A 17968-nucleotide genomic window follows, 5' to 3' on the forward strand; every position below is an offset into this window, starting at 1 on the left:
CCCCCCCTGGGGGGCCCCCTCCCCTCTTTTTTCCCCCGGGGTTTTTTTTTTTTTTTTTTTTTTTTTTTTATTGCTTTGTTTTGTTTTTTGAAGACGGAAAAGAAAGCTCTGTGAAGCATCATGAAAAAAATGCAAAACGGTTAATATCCATATATTGGAGCAGGAAGTCAGGTATATGGAGAGGATGTGAGTGAAAGGCTCCAACCTATAGGGCCGGCCATGTTAATTGGCTCCCATGTAAAGATGAGCAGCAAGCACTAACGTTGATAAATATTTTATTGCAGTAAAATACTCACAGTGGATTTTATAGAGAAAAAAAAATCAACCTTTCATTGGAGTTTATTCATTAAGTAGGGGGAAAAAAGCATCTTTGAGGGTCCTAAAAACACCATATAAGTTTGATATATCATCATCACCACCAGTCAGACTTATTGGTACCACTGCTTCCTTTCCACAACCTCATTTTAGTCAATATCACTTAGTTTTCTTCCACATGATTTTACGAGGCTACAGAGAGATGTAAAGATCGGTCTCTTCAGATCAGTGTTTCTCAAACTTTTTCAGGCCGAGGACCACATAACCCATTTCACAGCTCATTTGAAATCGCCCCACAATAACTCAACATCTCAATATATACAATCTGAAATGAAAGTATACATCTCTTAACTCACTTATTGTCATGAATGATTCTACTTGGGGTATTTTGGGTTATTTCTAAGCTTTTCAATGATTTCAAACACATGAATAAGTTGCTCTTTACTATAAGTATTGTTTGCATTAATATTGAGGGCTAGCTGTAATTTAAAAGAACAATTAAAGAAAAAAGACTTGAGTTGCTTTGGCAGAAACAAAAATCCTCTTCTGCACCATTAGATGTAAAAAAAAATATATATATATATATATATACCTGTTTATTTATCTATCTATCTACTGTATTTAATTTAATTTAATTTAAGTAAAATAATAGCTGTTGATGTGTGAGCAGATCATCATAAGTCACACACACACACAGGGTTTTCTAATTAAAAGTTTAACAAACGCTCAAATTCCAGTTAAACCAGATTTATTGAACAAATCTCTTAAATATTTGTATTCAATACACAAATGTGTTTTTTGTATTATTTTTATTGTTAAAGTAAGCAAAGTTGTACCATCTCTCCAACTACAAATTGACTTACCAAAGGATGAAGTGAGTTGTCATCATCTGGTATGAAGATGTGATGTAGAAGAAAACAAAAAAAGCTCAATGCTGTGTCCTTGAAACGATAAATATTTTTTTCTCTGTGAAGCTCAATGGGCTTATTCAACAAAAGCACATCCTAGTTTTCTCCCTCCTTCGCACGAGCAAGGCCATTCACGCAGGCCGATGACTCACCGTTGACCGTGAGGTGCACCCAGCTGCCGTTGTGGAAGGTGTCGTACTGTTGCTCCAGCATCAGGACCCTGCACTCGTACCAGCCCTGGTCCTCGGAGCGCACCGGGTCGATCTGCAAGGAGGCCTTCCCATGCAGAGATGCTCTGCCTGCAGACAGAGTTGGGGGAGGGGAGAGAAAAGGAACGCTGAGTTAACCTCAGCAACGTCATAAACTTTTCTTTTGTTTTTTAAGGCATGTCTTTTTCCACAGCATATGCCGCCATGAACTTTGCTGCTTTGCAAAAAGAAACATAATTATCTAAAACGTGTCCGAAATTGCTGAATGTTTATTTCCTTAACGTGACTGTTTGGATGTTGTGGTTTTAGGCATGACGTAATCCCGTTTACTGTGGGACGTTCCGTATCGTCCTCAGCCAGGGCAATGTTTAAAGGTTGCAAACATCAAACAATTTACTGTCATTTTTTAGAATCGATTCATAGTCTGCTTTATGGAAATTTAGTTCTTTGAAGCCTTTCTGCAAGAAGGAGTTTGCGCCGTTATTTTTGCTTTGATCTGGGGTCATAATTTGGGATGCAGCGATTCACTTTTGTCATTTCCGATATCTGCAGATATCTGAGGTTTAGTATTGGCCGATACCGATGCGATACAAAAGAACAGTTACGAATAGATTTAAAATGTTTCTTTCTTTTTTTTTTAAACACAGACATAAATGTACAGAGTTATGCATCTATTTGATAACTCTGCACCAGTTCAGCATACTTAAATACACCAATAGCTTCACAAGCTTGGACAAACATGATAAAACAAACACAACGTTCATTTGTTCAGTCTTGTTCAGCAATTATGAGCATAACAGCCAATGTGAAATAAAGAAACAATAGATTGACCTTGGTCAAACATAAAAATTAAACTACAACAAACCTTTCAAATGGTCCTGAAAGTGCAATTAGGAATTCTAAATATTGTGTAAAATAAATAATAAAGCATGACATCGCTCAAAGCACAAAGCATAGAATTAGACAGAATAGATTGGCCCTCATCTGGATCGGGAACATTGTCACCGATAACCCGATCTAGAAATGTTTTCGATATTGGGACCGATTCAGATATTCATATTGGATCGGTGGTTGTAAGCTACCATGTTTTAGGATCTAGGGATCAGAAGCAAACGTAAATATAGCATTTACTGAAATTTAAAAAAGTTTAGGAAAATTGTTTTTCACATATGAGAGTCAAACTAATATGTTTAATGTTAAATCTTTAAAAAAAAACAGATTTTCAGTTTGGAAGCTTTTGCAGCTTAAAGTCGCTGTACCATTTTAGTAAGACGTCAGGCTCCTGCTGGCAGGTTTATGTCAATAAATTATAAACTATGTTCAAACCAAGTGAGCCATCCCATCCGGGTGTCAAAAATTCAGAAACGTAACATAACTACTGCTATAACTATTTAAAGATAACTTAACAGCCATGTGGCTCCAGAATCAGGATTTAAACATGAAGCTGTCTGGAAGACGCACCTTAGTCTGAATTAGCATAAATCATTTGATGTCATAATGCAAGGGGGGGGGGGAAATGTCAGTCTTGGACTTCACAGAAGTCATATTTCTCACACAACTTTCCCATCCTCGACTCTTCCTACTTCAAGGCTGGGGATAAATTGGAATTCTAAAAAAAGGAGGAAATCACAAGGGATGAGAGATTTAAAGGAATGCAGGCGTATAGCAGAAACCTTCAGCTGCCGAGCGAGCAGCCGGTACCTCCGGCAGCCTCTGACAGCCCGGCAGACTTCTGCTCCGTCTGACAAGTGTTCAGAAAAATGGGGGCGTTTTTTCCCCCCAAAAAACTTTGATGTGTAGATGTACTGTAAGTACAGCTTCCTGTCACTTCAAAGCGAGTGTCAGGCAAACAGATCGACATTGAGGGAGGGCTGAAATTGCTCTCCCAGCAACGACGCGGCATTAGTCAGGTACTAAAGCCGAGCACAGCTTTCCTACTCCAGGGGAAAAAAAACAATTAGACGTATATATATATATATATATATATATATATATATATATATATATATATAGCAGAAAATCAATCTAGCAAACAGGAAGTGGGAAGAATATCTTTTAAAAAACTGGATTTTTTTTCTGTGTTTTATTTCAAAGCTGTGATGTGCTGAGAGTGTGAGGAGATGGGGCGAAGCATCGCGATCACCCTGACCTCCAATTTGTCAGGAAGTGAAACGGTGCTGCTGTGAACAGAGTTTACAGGACTGTGTCCGAGTCGGGACCGGCCTCGTGGGTACCGGGCGCCGCTCACACCATACAAGGTTCTGTCTCCTGGGACAGCAAAGCTCCTGGTTCAGATCACATCGCTGATTTGACCAAATCAGGAGAAGCCGTACAGCTACCAAATGTAGCGAGACATGACCAAAGAAGATCAGCGTTCCTTCAAATGTGCGTGATGTTTCGCTTTTGTTCTGCTTCGGATTTATGCCAAACCATGGAGTTTGTGGTTGTCACATGGCAAAATGTGGAAAAAAGTTCAATTGGCATAAAAGTCTTTGGAGGAAACTGTCCTGTGTATCGTGTCTTTAGGGGCTTTATTTACTAAATGGCAAATGGTCTGGACTTATAGCGCTTTGCCAATCATTTTAACCACTCAAAAGAAAAAGTAGGTGACTACTATGTGTCGGATTTTATACGCTGACACACAGATCGGTAAGCAACTTGGGGTTAAGTGCCTTAAATCAACATGTGACGAGAGGAAGCTGAAGTCGAACCCACAGCCTTCCAGTCACAAGATGACGACTTGACCCACAGCTGCCCCTACTCTGCACATACGTCCAATAATTTAGTTTGTGTAATCACATCATACCTCTATAGTGATACAACTGAAAGTGACCTGATACCAAAAAAGAAAAAGGAAAAAAAAAAAAAACACATTTTACCAGACAGTGTGGGAACAGCAGTATCTGACGATACATTTTCATGGGATGCACATCTGAATTATTGATTGCATCTTTGCTGGAGTGAGAAAACAAAAATAGATGTTTTTTTTTAAATGCAATTGTTTCTTTTTTAGCTGCATGGCAAAGTGGGAAAATGATCCAGCTTAACAGCAAGATATAAATTCTACCCCACCCCCCTCATTTGGCACAAATACCTGTTGCACTGAGAGCATTTCTTTCCAAATGAATTGTGAAAAAAAACAAAAAAAAATTGTAAGTACGGTATTTATAGAGATTTGCGTCTGGTTTGGGTAGCAGCTGGGTGATGGAATAATCACACATGTACTCTATTCATCAACTTTCCTTGCACCGAGCGAAAACAATTCATGGGAATAGCCCAAATGAGCTCAGAGACCACACCGAGCCATTAAGCGGCCCAAACGAGCGTCTCTTAAAGCCGAGTCCGGTGTCACCATGAACATGAAATCCCCAGAATGCACTTTAATCTACGTAATGAGACCGGCCATATTCAAGTTGCATCTGTTCGCCGATAATTCCTCGACGGCCGACTCTGAGCCACATGGCGGACGCCTACTAACGGCGTCCAAGCGAACATGGGGAAGTGTCGGAGAGTGCCGCTTGTTCAAAAACTCCCCGCCCCCGATTCAAGGAGGTTAGAGGGAGCAACGTGAAACGTTTCCATGCCTTTCGAGACCGACGCAAAGTGGAGAAAGAGAAAAAGAGAGAGAGAGGGTTCTTGAGATGATGGTGCGTGTTCGTTTCAGTGAAGACCTGCTTCAAAAACCATAAGGAGCTGCAGTGAATTAATTACCAGTCACCTACTTTTCCCACCATTCATATGAATAAAACACACAAAAACCTGACTAGTTTAGGGACACGAGAAGTGAGTCTAAAAGCTGTTTGTTTTTTTTTTTCTTTTTACAAGCCGTGTGTTTGCTCATTTATCCTTATTACCTGATCCAGGCTTTGTAACTGATAAAAAGTTAGTAAAAGGGAGTCTTCTGATCTTCTTCACAAAAGCTTTCCTTTCAGAGATGCTAAAGAGGCGTGTGATGCTAACTTAAATGCCAGTTCTGTTAGCATCGCTGATTTGATAGATATTTTAAGATTAAATGCAGAGTTCAGACTGTTCTGTTTCAGTATCTTGTTGATGGTACACCAGACCTCGGCCCTTTACAGTTCAGTATGCACAGATTTGCATATCTGCATATTTCTTTTTGCCATGGAGCGCATCTAAAATATTTCAGCTTAGGAAGCTAAAAACACCTAGCTTAAACGACACTTTACTGGCTAGCATTTGTAACCAATCCAGGAGTGCCTTTCATTCTCCTTGGCACTGATTAGCTTTATCCTCAAGCACAATCATGGAAGACTGTAAAGATTAGCTTATGTGATAGTACCAAGATAGTTTTCGCTAGGGGTGAGCCAATAAATCGATCAGCCCAAAGTTTCTGAACTTTGGGTGATCGGTAATCAGTAATTGACCAATATTTGAGAAACCATATCCTTGCAAAGATCAGAAAATCCACTAACGTCTCTCTTTAGAAGCTTTTTTTCCCCGTAAACTGCAGTAGGTCATATTTTAGGTCGTTTTTAACCAGCCACAAAGTGGATGCGTTTTCTTTTTGGACTAAAAGGGAAACCTAAAACTCAAGGCACTTTATTGGTGGTTTAAGTTGTTAGTTTGTCCTCAACTGATGTCAAATCTTGTGATTTTGTAGAAGCAAAATACAGCTGTGCACTACCTCATGTAAAGCTAAAAAAAAAGTTTGTATTGTTTCACAGGGATTGTTCAGGTTTTTTTTTACTGACAGAGTCAATTGTAACAGAAAATATAATTAAAAAAAAATTATATTAGCCAAAATTGGAATTGGCAGGTCAGGGGTTTTTTTTTAAAGATTGCCGTTTTCTGGTCAATCACCAATCTTTTAGGCAACAATACTTAACTCTGCAAACATCAGGGTCCACTGAACTTCCTGTCAGTCTGTATCCTATGCAGACAGCAATGAGAAAGATTCTAGTTTGGGAAGACTGACTCAGGGTTTTGACATATTTTACATTTCCAAAACTCTCCAGAATCAAACTTCTAAATTTGTTTTCAGGTTTTTTTAATCAGATAAAACCTGGAAAAACAACAAAGCTCCATCTCAAAATTTATAACAGTCAAATGAACCATGAGTATTATGCTGAACTAAATGCAGATTCTTCTACAGCTTATGAACTTTGATACAGAATATTACCAAAAGTATTGGTCACAAGTTCAGCCATGAAATTCCCTCACTTCTAGATGTTTCACAGTCAACCATTAGTGGAATTATGACAAAGTGAAAGGGACTGGGAGCAACACCAACTGGACCGCAGTGTGGCAGCCTACGTAAAACCTCGGGGCGGGTCAGCAGATGCTGAGGAACATGACGTCCAAAGGTCTCCTACTATCTGCGGTCAATGGCTGCACGACTTTCAAACCTCTGATTAGCTCAATGTCACAGAGAGGCCAAAAAGGGGATTTAAATGCCCAAAGTGTTACATCACCAAGTACAATTTTCTCCCTCCCTACCTAAAAGAAATGATAAAAGCAAGTTTCAGATTTTTCAAAATTGAGAACCAGCTTGTTATTTGGTAATGAACTCTTTAAGTAATACCATTTCATTTGATTGTCATAAACCCCCTTTACTATTATTATTATTATTATTATTATTATTTATTACTACTGCTATTATTATACATCGCTCAGCAGTCTGGTCCAAACAAGCTGCGTTTTTCTTTTGACAGAAACCCAAATTTCTCAAACATCAAACAGCAGGCAAATAGTTAACATTTAATGTGCTCTTTTATTTAGCCAATAAAAGGCCACATATTTCCTCCAGGAGCTGGTATACTTAAACCAAAGCAAACACTGAATTAAAATTTAAGGGTTATAGCAAAGTGACAACATTCGGAGGAGAGAGAAAAAAAGAAGAAAAGAAAACGAAGCCAAAAGCTACAGTTTTAATGAGCCTAGCGGTGCTTCTTAAAGGTCCCAGAGTTTATTTATGTGGAGCTTCTGCACATATTCACAGTTTGACACTTGAGTTAATTGTGAATACTTATGAAGTCAACCAAAACTAAACAAAGGGAATAGTTAAGGTCTTGCAGTTATTAATGACTGACATTTTGCAAAACAGAGATTTTCTGACACGTTTCCGACTTTCAAGCTTCTGGTGGAAAGAAAGAAAAAAGATCTTTAAAAACTGCCTCCATACATTTTGGTTCGACCTACATTAGTCTAAATGAACCAAAAAGAGTCAACAGAACCAACAGTGGTGGTCTGAAGCAGAAGGGATGAACATCTCCAGTTCAGGCAGCAGCAGGGTGGGACAAGCTGCACGAGGACTGGGTGACCTGTGAGCGCATCGCCCACTGAAATACCCCGCTGCTTGCTGAGAAGAGTAAAAAATTATTTGTGCTTTCACATCAGGTTCTCCAGCAAAACTAGAAAGAGTGGCTAGATTCAGTGCTGGTTTTCTAAAGAAGGGTTTCTGGAGGCGTGAAAACTCAGTAAACGTTGACAGAACCAGAAAGCTAGCATAGCACACATGAAGCTCACTACATCGACTACCGCTGCATCTTAGAACAGACTGTAAAGTATTATTACTGGTATTTGAAGTAAGGGAGCACTAAGGTCGGTGATGCAAATATTGAGCAACACTTCCTTTTGTTCAGAATCACAAAGTCCATGTTTTCATTTCTGTCTTAGGTTATTTTATTTCTAATTTTTTATTTTATCATTAGTATTATTTTTGTTTGTTTCTATAGATTTTCAGTGTTTCCCCTACCCTCCTGCTGTGTCATCTCTAAAATACATTAATACATATCTTCATCTTTTTTTAAAAAAAAAAAAAGAAAATAACAATTTGTATCTGATTTCAAACACTGTCAACACTCACCTGTTATTTTATCCACCTTTTGAATGCCTACTACAGACGGATGAACCAATTTTTCAAACTACTAAACTTTTTCTTTCTTAACTTAATAGGTCAAAGCACACATCGATGTTTAGTGAATACAACCACTCATCTTATGTTACAATTAAAAAACATTTAATCCAATTTGTGTAACTGAACTCTGGTGATATTTTTTTTTTTTCCTGTACACTATAGATAGTAAATTCTTCACATTTTCTACATCTCACATGGAGGTTTCCGGCCCACTCCGCTGGCTGTACGCGCTCTGTGTTGCATTGTCACTGGAGTGTGCAGGAAGCCATGTATACACCATGCAGCATTAAACTGCTGAGACTCTCTTATTTCCCCTGTTCACCCAGACGCAGCAGATGCCTCTCCGCAGGCCCGAATGCCGTGTTCATGGAGCAAAATGCAGCTAAAAGCCCAGCAACGTTACTCTCTTTACGACATAAAGACCTCAGCGCGTCATTTTTTTTTACAATATACATAAACACCGTTGAGCTTAAGTACTGCTCAGGGACAAAAAAACATCTATGTATGCAATCTGTGGATTATTAGTAGTCGGACATTGTTCTGTTCCCACTTCATAATGGGGTTTGCAGCTGCAGCAGAAGACGAAAATGGACTGCATAAACTCTGCACTGTCCCTGTAGAAATATTTAATTATGTCAAGCCATGCTAAACAGAGATAAAACACACAAAAAAACAAGAATAAAAAACAATTTGAAGAGTTCAGAGTTACAGGTTTAGATTTGCTTCCCGCTTTTAAAGACACAGCTGTCAAATTTTAGCCCAATTTATGTTTGTCCCAGTGAGGAAAAGACGTGATTTAAAACCCCAGAGTCTCTTTGTACGACTCGTTTAGCCCCGAATCCCTCTGACTAAATTTAGATCATATTTTGCCCAAGCTGCTTAGTTGTGTGGGTCTTAATTTATATTCCACACAAACAACTGAAAACATGGAAGATCCACAAGCTGATAGTGTAGATCATAGCAGAAAATGCCAGGGAGCAGCAGCGGACGGGGGGGGGAGTTTTACATCGATTTAAGGGCTTGATTTATGGACTGAATGTTTTTTTCAGACAGTTTTCATAAGAAAATGTTGTGGCTTTATTATTTTCCAAAAATACAATCATGAGTCAGCTCAGAGTACAAAAAAAAAACACAAGGTAAGGGACAAAATAGATAAATAAATAAGAGAAAACCCTAAATGTAATCCTATTTAACATATCACAGAAATACCGGATATGAAATATTGAGGACTGGCAACAAAAGGTCAAAGTTGAATAGATTTTTTATTTTTTATTTTTAGATGGACGGATCAACTGATGAAACTCCACATTATTCAGATTATGTATTATCTCTGCGATGGCAACACAAATGTCTGTACTTATTATTCTCATAAAAAAAATTGCCACAAAATACTTGTCAAACAGAGAAAGGTAGTTTAGTGATAGAAAAAAATAGACTGCCGTGACAGGAAGAGGGGCTCTGATGGATGCCAAAGAGAAATGAGAAGGTGCGGCTGCCGTCCGGGTATCGACACGATGAAAAATGCGTGTCGAAACCTCAAATATTCATAATCAATGCACATTGAAAAGGGTGAGGATTTCCTCAGCGCTAATTTCCATAAACATGCGATGAAGAAGCTCCGTTTCATCGTGTGGCAGAACCAGAGCTGTGGTATGTCGGAGAAGTTTTTATGCTGGAACACAATAAACTTGGATGTTTTTTGTGTTTTTATGTCAAAGAAAAAAAACTCACATAACTGTAAATCTGAAGGAAAGAGAAACGAAGTTTTCAAAATTCTACAAATAGAAATATAAAAGTGAGGTTTTCTTCCCGCATAGGAAATACAGGTCAGGCTTGTCGAATGTGTCACTTCTGATTGCAACTGGCTTGAAACAAAAGGAAGTTATACAAATGCATGCCACACTTTTAGGATATTTGACAAGAAAATTAATAATTTTTTTAAAAACTATTCATACTTTTCGTTTCACTTCACAATTACTCACTACTTTGTGCTGATTTGTCTCATAAGTTCCAATAAAATACCTGGAGATTTGGTATTTTATTGGGGCAGAAAAACTTAAGGTATGCACCCTCTTACAGGGCTCTCTGTATGACCAGACAAACTTTCCAAAAACCATTTCTAATTTCGTGGATATTTTTGGGCCCCTGTTTATTAACATGCAGCGTGAAATTCTGTTCACAACTCTGCATCTGCTGCTGTGTAAACAGTCATTTGGCTTCCTCACAAAAAAAGAAAAAGAAACCAAAAAAAAAACTTCCTCCTTATTTATTCCAAGACAAATCATATCACAAAGGATTCAAAACCTAGTGGACACGAAACTCTCGATGCGGCTCATTTCTGCGTACTTTCAGAGGTGGATTAGGCAGCTTTGGCCCCCGCCCCGTCTTACCAGTGTACTCTGGGTCCACATGAGGAGGGTAGAAGCGGAAGTTGATGAAGAAGGGGATAGGCACTCCGAACTTGAACCACTCCACCACATAGGGGGGCTGCTGGCCGTCCAGGGGAGGGGACACGTCACACCCCAGGATCACGCTCTCTCCAGCGCGCGCCGTCACAAACCGGGGCTCCTCTCTCACTCCGTGGGCACCTAGACGGCAGCAGAGAGAGGGCGGGCTTTGATTAAACCAGTCCTCAACTCTAAACAGTAAAAGCTTTTCTTTTTATATTTATTAAAACTTTCACCATTTCGTGGCAGAACGTCATGAGACAGCTAATCTGTGAAAAGATCGACTTCCTCCACCTCCTCCCTTAGCTAACCCGTCTGAGGGAATGCACGTCCCGAGCAAAAACAACCAATCAGAGCCAGGAGGGGGGTCTCAGGGCTGTCAATCATCCTCAACCTCATGTATGCACCTCTAAATGTTCTAAAGGCAGAGAAACAACTTACTGTTACAGGAAAACAGCTCATCTGCCGTCATCAGAGGCTATGCTAACTAGCCTGAGCATTCACAAACAAGCTATGCTAGCTGCCACAAGAGAGTGTGATTGACAGCGCCAAGACCCGCCTCCTTGTTCTGATTGGTTGTTTTTAGTTAGCCCTGGGAGAAGGTAAAGGTCTATTTTTTCTTCTTTCACAGATATTGTCACACCATACTGTCACAACATAGTGACAGTTTCAACAAATAGATACAAACATTTTTTTTCATAAAAGTTACGTACTGCTTCTTTAAAGGTTTAGTATTTTTTTAAAAACTAAACATTTCAGATCAGGATGGAATTTAATTTCAAAGGCAATTCTAAAATTATTTTTAGTCATTAAGAAAATTTTCAAAATCAATATTGTAGCTACAGTCAAACAGGCTGCATTGTGATGCTCTGGAGGTGCTTTCTGCTTCAGGACGTGGACAACTTGCAATACATGAATGGGACAATTCCTTCTGGGGCAGCAAGAGAAAGATGTACAAGAGCAAGCTAACCTCTCAATAGCTTAAAATAAAGTGGTTTAGTCAAAGTCTGAATTGCAATCCATCTTAAGTTATGATTTTATGTAATAAAGCCACAGTGTACTTTTATATATATATATATATATATATATATATATATATATATATATATATATATATATATATATATATATATATATATATATATATATATAAAATTTAATATAATATGTACTTTTATGAATAAAAGTAAAATCATAACTTACAAGAAGACATTTTTCTATATTTTGAGGTTATTTTTCAGAGATTAAAATGAGTCAAAACTGAAGAAATTTTTAAGGTTGTAAATACTTCCTGCACTAGATCAACAACTCAAAATATATAAAATATAAATAATTTTTGGATGGGTTCAGTGTTACTCTAGTGTAGCGTCTGAATACTTTCAGTCCGCATGGGGAAACCCTCCACCCTGGCCTTCCCTCACCCACCGTCCCGTATCGTCATCTGTCACCCGCATCTGCTGGTGAATATTTCACGGCCGTGCCGTGCCGTACAATAAACGAGCTGCCAAGAGGCTCCATTGATCCAAGCTGGCCGCTGCTGAGACGAGCTTTACTATTAGCACCACCAAAGCCTGGCGCCTCGCCACCGATGTCCTGGCAAGCGCCGCAGAACGTTGACCTATCAGATGACTCAAAGGTCGGCGTACCTGCCTCAGCAGAACGCTCACTCTGGGAATGGATTTTTCTCTCCAGCCATCTCCCCCGCTCCCTCATCGAGCGGCCGGGGGCCGGCTGCATCTCCGCCGTCAGAGCGAGCGTTGACTGGCGACCCCTCCTCCTGTCCGGAGAGGGGGACGATCGCTCCGGGGGAAATCAGGAGACATGCTGACGTTCCCAGCTGAATAACTTAAACGCTTTCATTAGCAGGATCGTTTGCATGATCAGGGCAGATTTTTACCTTAACAGAAAAAAAAGTCTCTACAAGACATGGAGGTTTTATGAGCTCAAGCATGGGCTGCTGTTACCGTCTGAAATGATGTTAAACAGCCTTTTCCTGCTGCGTTAAAACAGAAACCGCGGGGTGATCTGGAAGTATTGCCTTTCCGACTGAAATTAAAACCCAAATATTTTCATCTGGTTCCTCAGTCTGAAAAAAAATTAAAGCCTTAACTCCGCCCCTGCAGGCCATATGCACCACTTAGTGATTGTGTTTACCAGTTTAATCTGCATTATCCTGTGACAGAGTTAATCCACTTTATTCATTTCAGCCAGCACACATTCTGGGCAGAAACAGAGCAGATTTAATCAAATTGCACATTTTAAAGCAGAGATGTGTTCTGCCCGTCACAGGCCTCTGTGCTGGAATCTGCTTTGCTGTTTGTCCCTCTTTGCTGACGTTTAAAAAAAAGCCGTGCGATACCAATCGAAGCTCTTAACATGAGCAACAAGAAATTCATAAAATGCCCTTATATTACTTATTAACCTACAGATTGCTCTTTAATTAGTACATTTGCTCATCTTAAAGATAGAAATTGCTCATTTCAATAGAGAGGCAAAGGTATATCAGCTATGTTTTGTCAGAAACTAAAAAGAAATACCAGCGTTTTCCAATAAGTGAACACATAATTACAGCACTGTTATGTTGTTATGAGAACAGTGTTGTTCTCATAACAACACCCTTCAGTGTGGAAGTTGTTACAGCAGGAACAAGCCTCCAATGTACCCATGTTCAGTATCAGAGCTGGTATAAAGTCAGGTGAAGTACAAAAGCTGATTGAAGCATCTAAAGAAAACAGAAGCTGTTAATTATAATCATGGAGTAAAGTGTCAGCAAACAGGAAATTGAACACCAAAACAAGTGAGCATTGGTTTAACAGTAAAGAAAGAAACTGTGAGAAATACTGTATGTAAGTAAGTTTGTTTATGGTTTATGTAATTTAGTAAAAGGGTTTTAATACCATCAATTTATCAGTCAATTTTCATTGCTTTATATGCTAATTAATGATATGTCAATGGCTCAGTCAATTTATAAACAACAAGCTATTGTCATTTATTGTTTTTTTCATTTATTCTGATTATTAGCTCTTAACAGCTAATTATAAGTTTCTCTAATTTTTTTCTTGATCTCTCCTGTGTTGTTTAGACTTCATAATTTTGTTTCCGAAGGCAAATTGTTGCCCTTATTATATTTGGGATTATGGGATGAAAGGGGCCTCAACGTACATACATTTTTGTTCATAAAAAAATGTAAAAACATTTTTGATTTTCTTCATTTCACAATGATGTACAGTTTATGTTGGTTTATCCAATAAAAAGCATGATAAAATGCACTAAGGTTTATGGTTGCAACTTCAAATTTGAGTACCTGTAGTCCAAGACGCAACTTTGAAATGAACAATTTTTTCCTCTTTACTTCTGATTGTTACTGCTGGCCAGTAACACACTGGACAGATTGGCCTGAGTAAGTTAAGTCACGTGAAATGCAAACTGAAGCCCTGAGAAACAAGAGCGCATGCTGCTGAAATCCATTGTTTTCTCTGCAGGCGGTTCAGGTCGCACTAGTTTTGCAGCTTGGGTTTCCAGTTGGCTCTGCGTCTGGGTCCTTGTGGCAAGGAAAGAGCACGTCTCACATAAGTAAGAAATATTCCCAGGCAAACTAATTCATCGACCCTTTTACGAGATCCTCATAAGGCAACAATGAGCTCGGATTGGTCACCGCTTTTCATTTACCTAATGGAGAATGAAAATCCTGGGGGAGTTTATGAGCCAAGATGTAAGAAATATGTTTGTGTTCAACAATGATCCATGACTAAGATTTTACAATTAAACAGCAGTAAAGATATAAAGGCATCAAGACACTTAAGAGACGGTTGCATCTTGATTTGTTTTTTAATTTTTGGCACTGTCCCTGAGCTGACCTGAAGTTGTTGCAGATGCTCTCCAAATACATGATTCTGTTGAGTAAGACATGCATAAATCAAACATCTAATAAATCCGGCAGACCCCCCAAAAAAATTTAATTCATATATCTGCTGACTTTACTGGATTTACAGCTTTGATCGTGAATTAGAGAAAGGTAACATTTCAGTCACCCGGAGATAAATCTGTGGCAGAGCAAACGGCTCAGGTACAAAAGCAAAATAAAAATAAAAAATAAAAAAAACACGGAGGGAGTCAGACCTCTCTGTTTGGCAGCAGTTAAACAGTCAGTGCTGCAATGAGTCCATCGCAGTGACTGATTGGGCCTCAAGTATGGATTGTTTACTTTATCGAGCAATTGGCTAATTATTTCCTCAATTAATTGTTTCAGCTGTAAATTGTCTCAAACAGTAGCGAAGGCCTGTCGGACAGAACAACAAGCCTGTCCAGCAGCAGTTTGCCTTGTCCAGCAGAGATGGAAAAATTTCTGTTTATGTTACTGGTTTTGCCTCTCTTGTCTTTAGGAAAGCACTTTGGCTCAGCCTCAGACAAAAAGAAAAGCATGCATGTAAGGAGTTTAAAACAGTTTGTTTTTATAACATTAAGCATTTGGTTAGACCTTTGGCTTTAACTCATGTGGCTTTTAAGATGTCTCAACTCCCTGGTAGGTAAAGTGCTGACATAGAGTTGTAAATACTTGCAGTGCTACTGCATTGGGCAATACACCGATCAGGGGAATTTCCATACACACTGTATTATGAAAGATTCACGTACTTGAACCATCAGTTTTAGACTAGCTGTGGAAAAGAAAACACATACGCTACCCTGATCAAGCTAACAGGTGAGAAAGGTTGTATTGTTTAACTCATTGTTTATCATTTTATCATATACCTTTTATGATAAAAAAGGTATATGTCATCAATCTTAAGAACTGGAAGTCGCACTATAGTGAAGGGCGGTGTGTGTCTAATCATTAGTAACCATGGAGAAAATCCCCCATCATTATGTAGCCCAGCATGTACAAAAAAACTGGCTAGCTTCTAGACTTTAGTACTCTTAAGATTCCTCAGGTATAATGAAAAACGCTGTTTATGACATGGTAGCAATTCAGGCAAAGTCATCAATTGGATTAAATCAACAAATACGTCAAGAGGGAGAAGGTGTGGGTTGGTTTCTAAGCTAGTTATTTCAAACTTTTGTAAATCCCACTATGAGCCCCAACTAGCTGTATTACTTCCACAGACAAATTAGATCATCTTGAACAAGTAGAAGCCAAGGTTATACTGGCAGAGGTGTGGGTGGGTTTTTAAGCTAGCTATCTTCTAAGCTAGACGTTTACAACTTTTGTAAATGCCACCGTCTATGAGTCCCAGCTAGCTGTGCTACTTCCACAGACAAATCAGTTCAACTTGAACAAGTAGAAGCTACAGCTATACTGGCAAAAATGTGGGTCACCTTCTAAGCTGGCTATTTCCAACTTTTACAGATACCGCTGCCTATAGACCCCAACTCGGTGTGCTACGCAGACAAATTAGTTCAACTTGAACAAGTAGAAGCCACGGCTTTACTAGCAAAAACAACTTGGGGAAAATAATTGCAATACTCCTGTCTCTCACTTCTGATATCCGTCTTGGCGCCTCAGCGTGATTAAGTGATGTTGTTGCAAAGGGACAATGGCATTCAACGTTGTCACTCTATCTTCCAAATATTCTCCGAATCTGTCAGATTGTGATGACATGTCTTGTTCACAGTTCTGCTGTATGATGAAAAATTTTATAATATTTTGCCTCTGCTTAGTAGTGTAAACCTAAAGCTCATGTATCCAAATTGAACTGATTAAACATGTGTCACCTCTGTGTTCTTCTAACACTGAAAAAGGCTAAAGACAATCTTAAACTTCTCTTTGCTTAAGCAGCATACTTCCCTACTTTAAACTGAATAAATTTAGAAAAACCTCCCACTGCAGTTTTAACATAGCTAAGCATAACAGCTAAAACTAAAATAAAAACAAGCTCCAATATCAGAAATCATATGAAAACCGAGGAAGCTCAGCGAGGCAATTACAGATGAGCCCATGCTGGATTTTCTGATCCAAGCCCCCTAAACGTTTTTTCTCCCATCCGAACGATATTTCACAGAGTGAAACTAAAATCTAATATTTAGCTCAAGCCTGGGTATAATTCGGGGCATGAACATGAATCTCCATTTTCCCCCTGCAACCACAGACTTTATAGGGAATACATCAAAAGCATGAATGCTGCGCGATTACGTGTAATTCCCCCTTTTTGTAGCGATGAGGGCTTGAGAGAAGCACTGTGCCGGACAGAGCTCCTGATGTAGAGGATGTAATAGAATATAGACTGGACAGAGGCTTCAGAGAGAGTCTCAAGGACGTGCAGCCACTGGGCTGGATGGGCCACTGACAGGGCGGTAATTGAATGCCAGCCTGCATATGCTGAAGGTCACATCAGAGAATGGACTCAGCGCCGCGCGTGTGTGGACTTGTACGCCTCGGTTAGCTTGCATGTTAATACGTGCCAGTAAAGTTGAAGGGAAAAAAGGGACGTTGTCGCATCTTTTCATAGGTAATGACTGCAATCATTAATAGATAAAAGTCAATTTCTCACTTTCGCTTGCTTTCTTTTATCTTCCAGAGAAGACGCTCTCCGTAAAGCTACATAGGCTCCATCTAAATCTGATACGTCTGTTGTACACAAATGAAATTAAATTAGAAACATTTTTGAAAGATGCACTAAATTAGATTTCACAATGCTGTATATCACAGTGGTAGCTAGTCCCTCCCAGCATAGCCTCCCCTGGGTGTGAGGAGGAAACAGCACAGGCTTACATTCATATATGAACGTCTTACCCGGAAAACTACCTTATTATCTATGTCACTTCCTGTCTCCAAAAACAACTGGGTAGAGCTCGTCTTCATCACACCGGCTTCTTCCCAAAGTCCTCAGAATCCATTTTCATATGCTGCAACTTGGTCATGGAGAGTATTGCTGGACTTGCTTCAGCTACAGCATTTTTATTCCTTTAGGCAAAACCTTCTCTAAAGCCTTCCTACAACTGAAGAATGTAACTATGGTGCTTGAATCCTTCAACTGTTTTTATCTCGGATTCAAAGCAATTTGTAATGCTCTTTTTTTTTGTATCTTTGTCAGGTGTTGGCTACACTGCATGCTTAGGAGGAAAGGGTTTCCCTAATTAGTCAAGAAAAAAGGTGAGTCTTCAAATTAATATAACTTTCTCAGAAATCTGAAGTTCTCCACAGACTTTAGCTAAAAGGCTATTGGCAGGAAGTCCATTGACATAAAATCTCTTTTGTGAGTGATCATTACTGATATA

At 39.1% G+C, this 17968-nt stretch overlaps 1 protein-coding gene across 6 annotated transcripts in view; it reads right to left on the minus strand.

Annotated features, from left to right (window-relative positions):
- The window catches only part of igsf9ba (immunoglobulin superfamily, member 9Ba), an 84400-nt gene that overhangs the window by 51746 nt on the left and 14686 nt on the right, over positions 1–17968 (minus strand). For all 6 annotated transcript variants that reach the window (XM_015037779.1, XM_015037712.1, XM_015037942.1 and 3 more), the window contains exons 2-3: positions 10700–10897; positions 1376–1522 (exon numbers count right to left, since the gene is read on the minus strand). In XM_015037779.1, the coding sequence (XP_014893265.1) occupies positions 1376–1522; positions 10700–10897 (345 nt within the window). The remainder of the gene's footprint in view (positions 1–1375; positions 1523–10699; positions 10898–17968) is intronic.

The sequence above is a fragment of the Poecilia latipinna genome, unplaced genomic scaffold, assembly GCF_001443285.1.
Source record: "Poecilia latipinna isolate Pla-1442-1.1 unplaced genomic scaffold, P_latipinna-1.0 Scaffold1, whole genome shotgun sequence".
NCBI classification, from domain to species: Eukaryota; Metazoa; Chordata; class Actinopteri; order Cyprinodontiformes; family Poeciliidae; genus Poecilia; species Poecilia latipinna.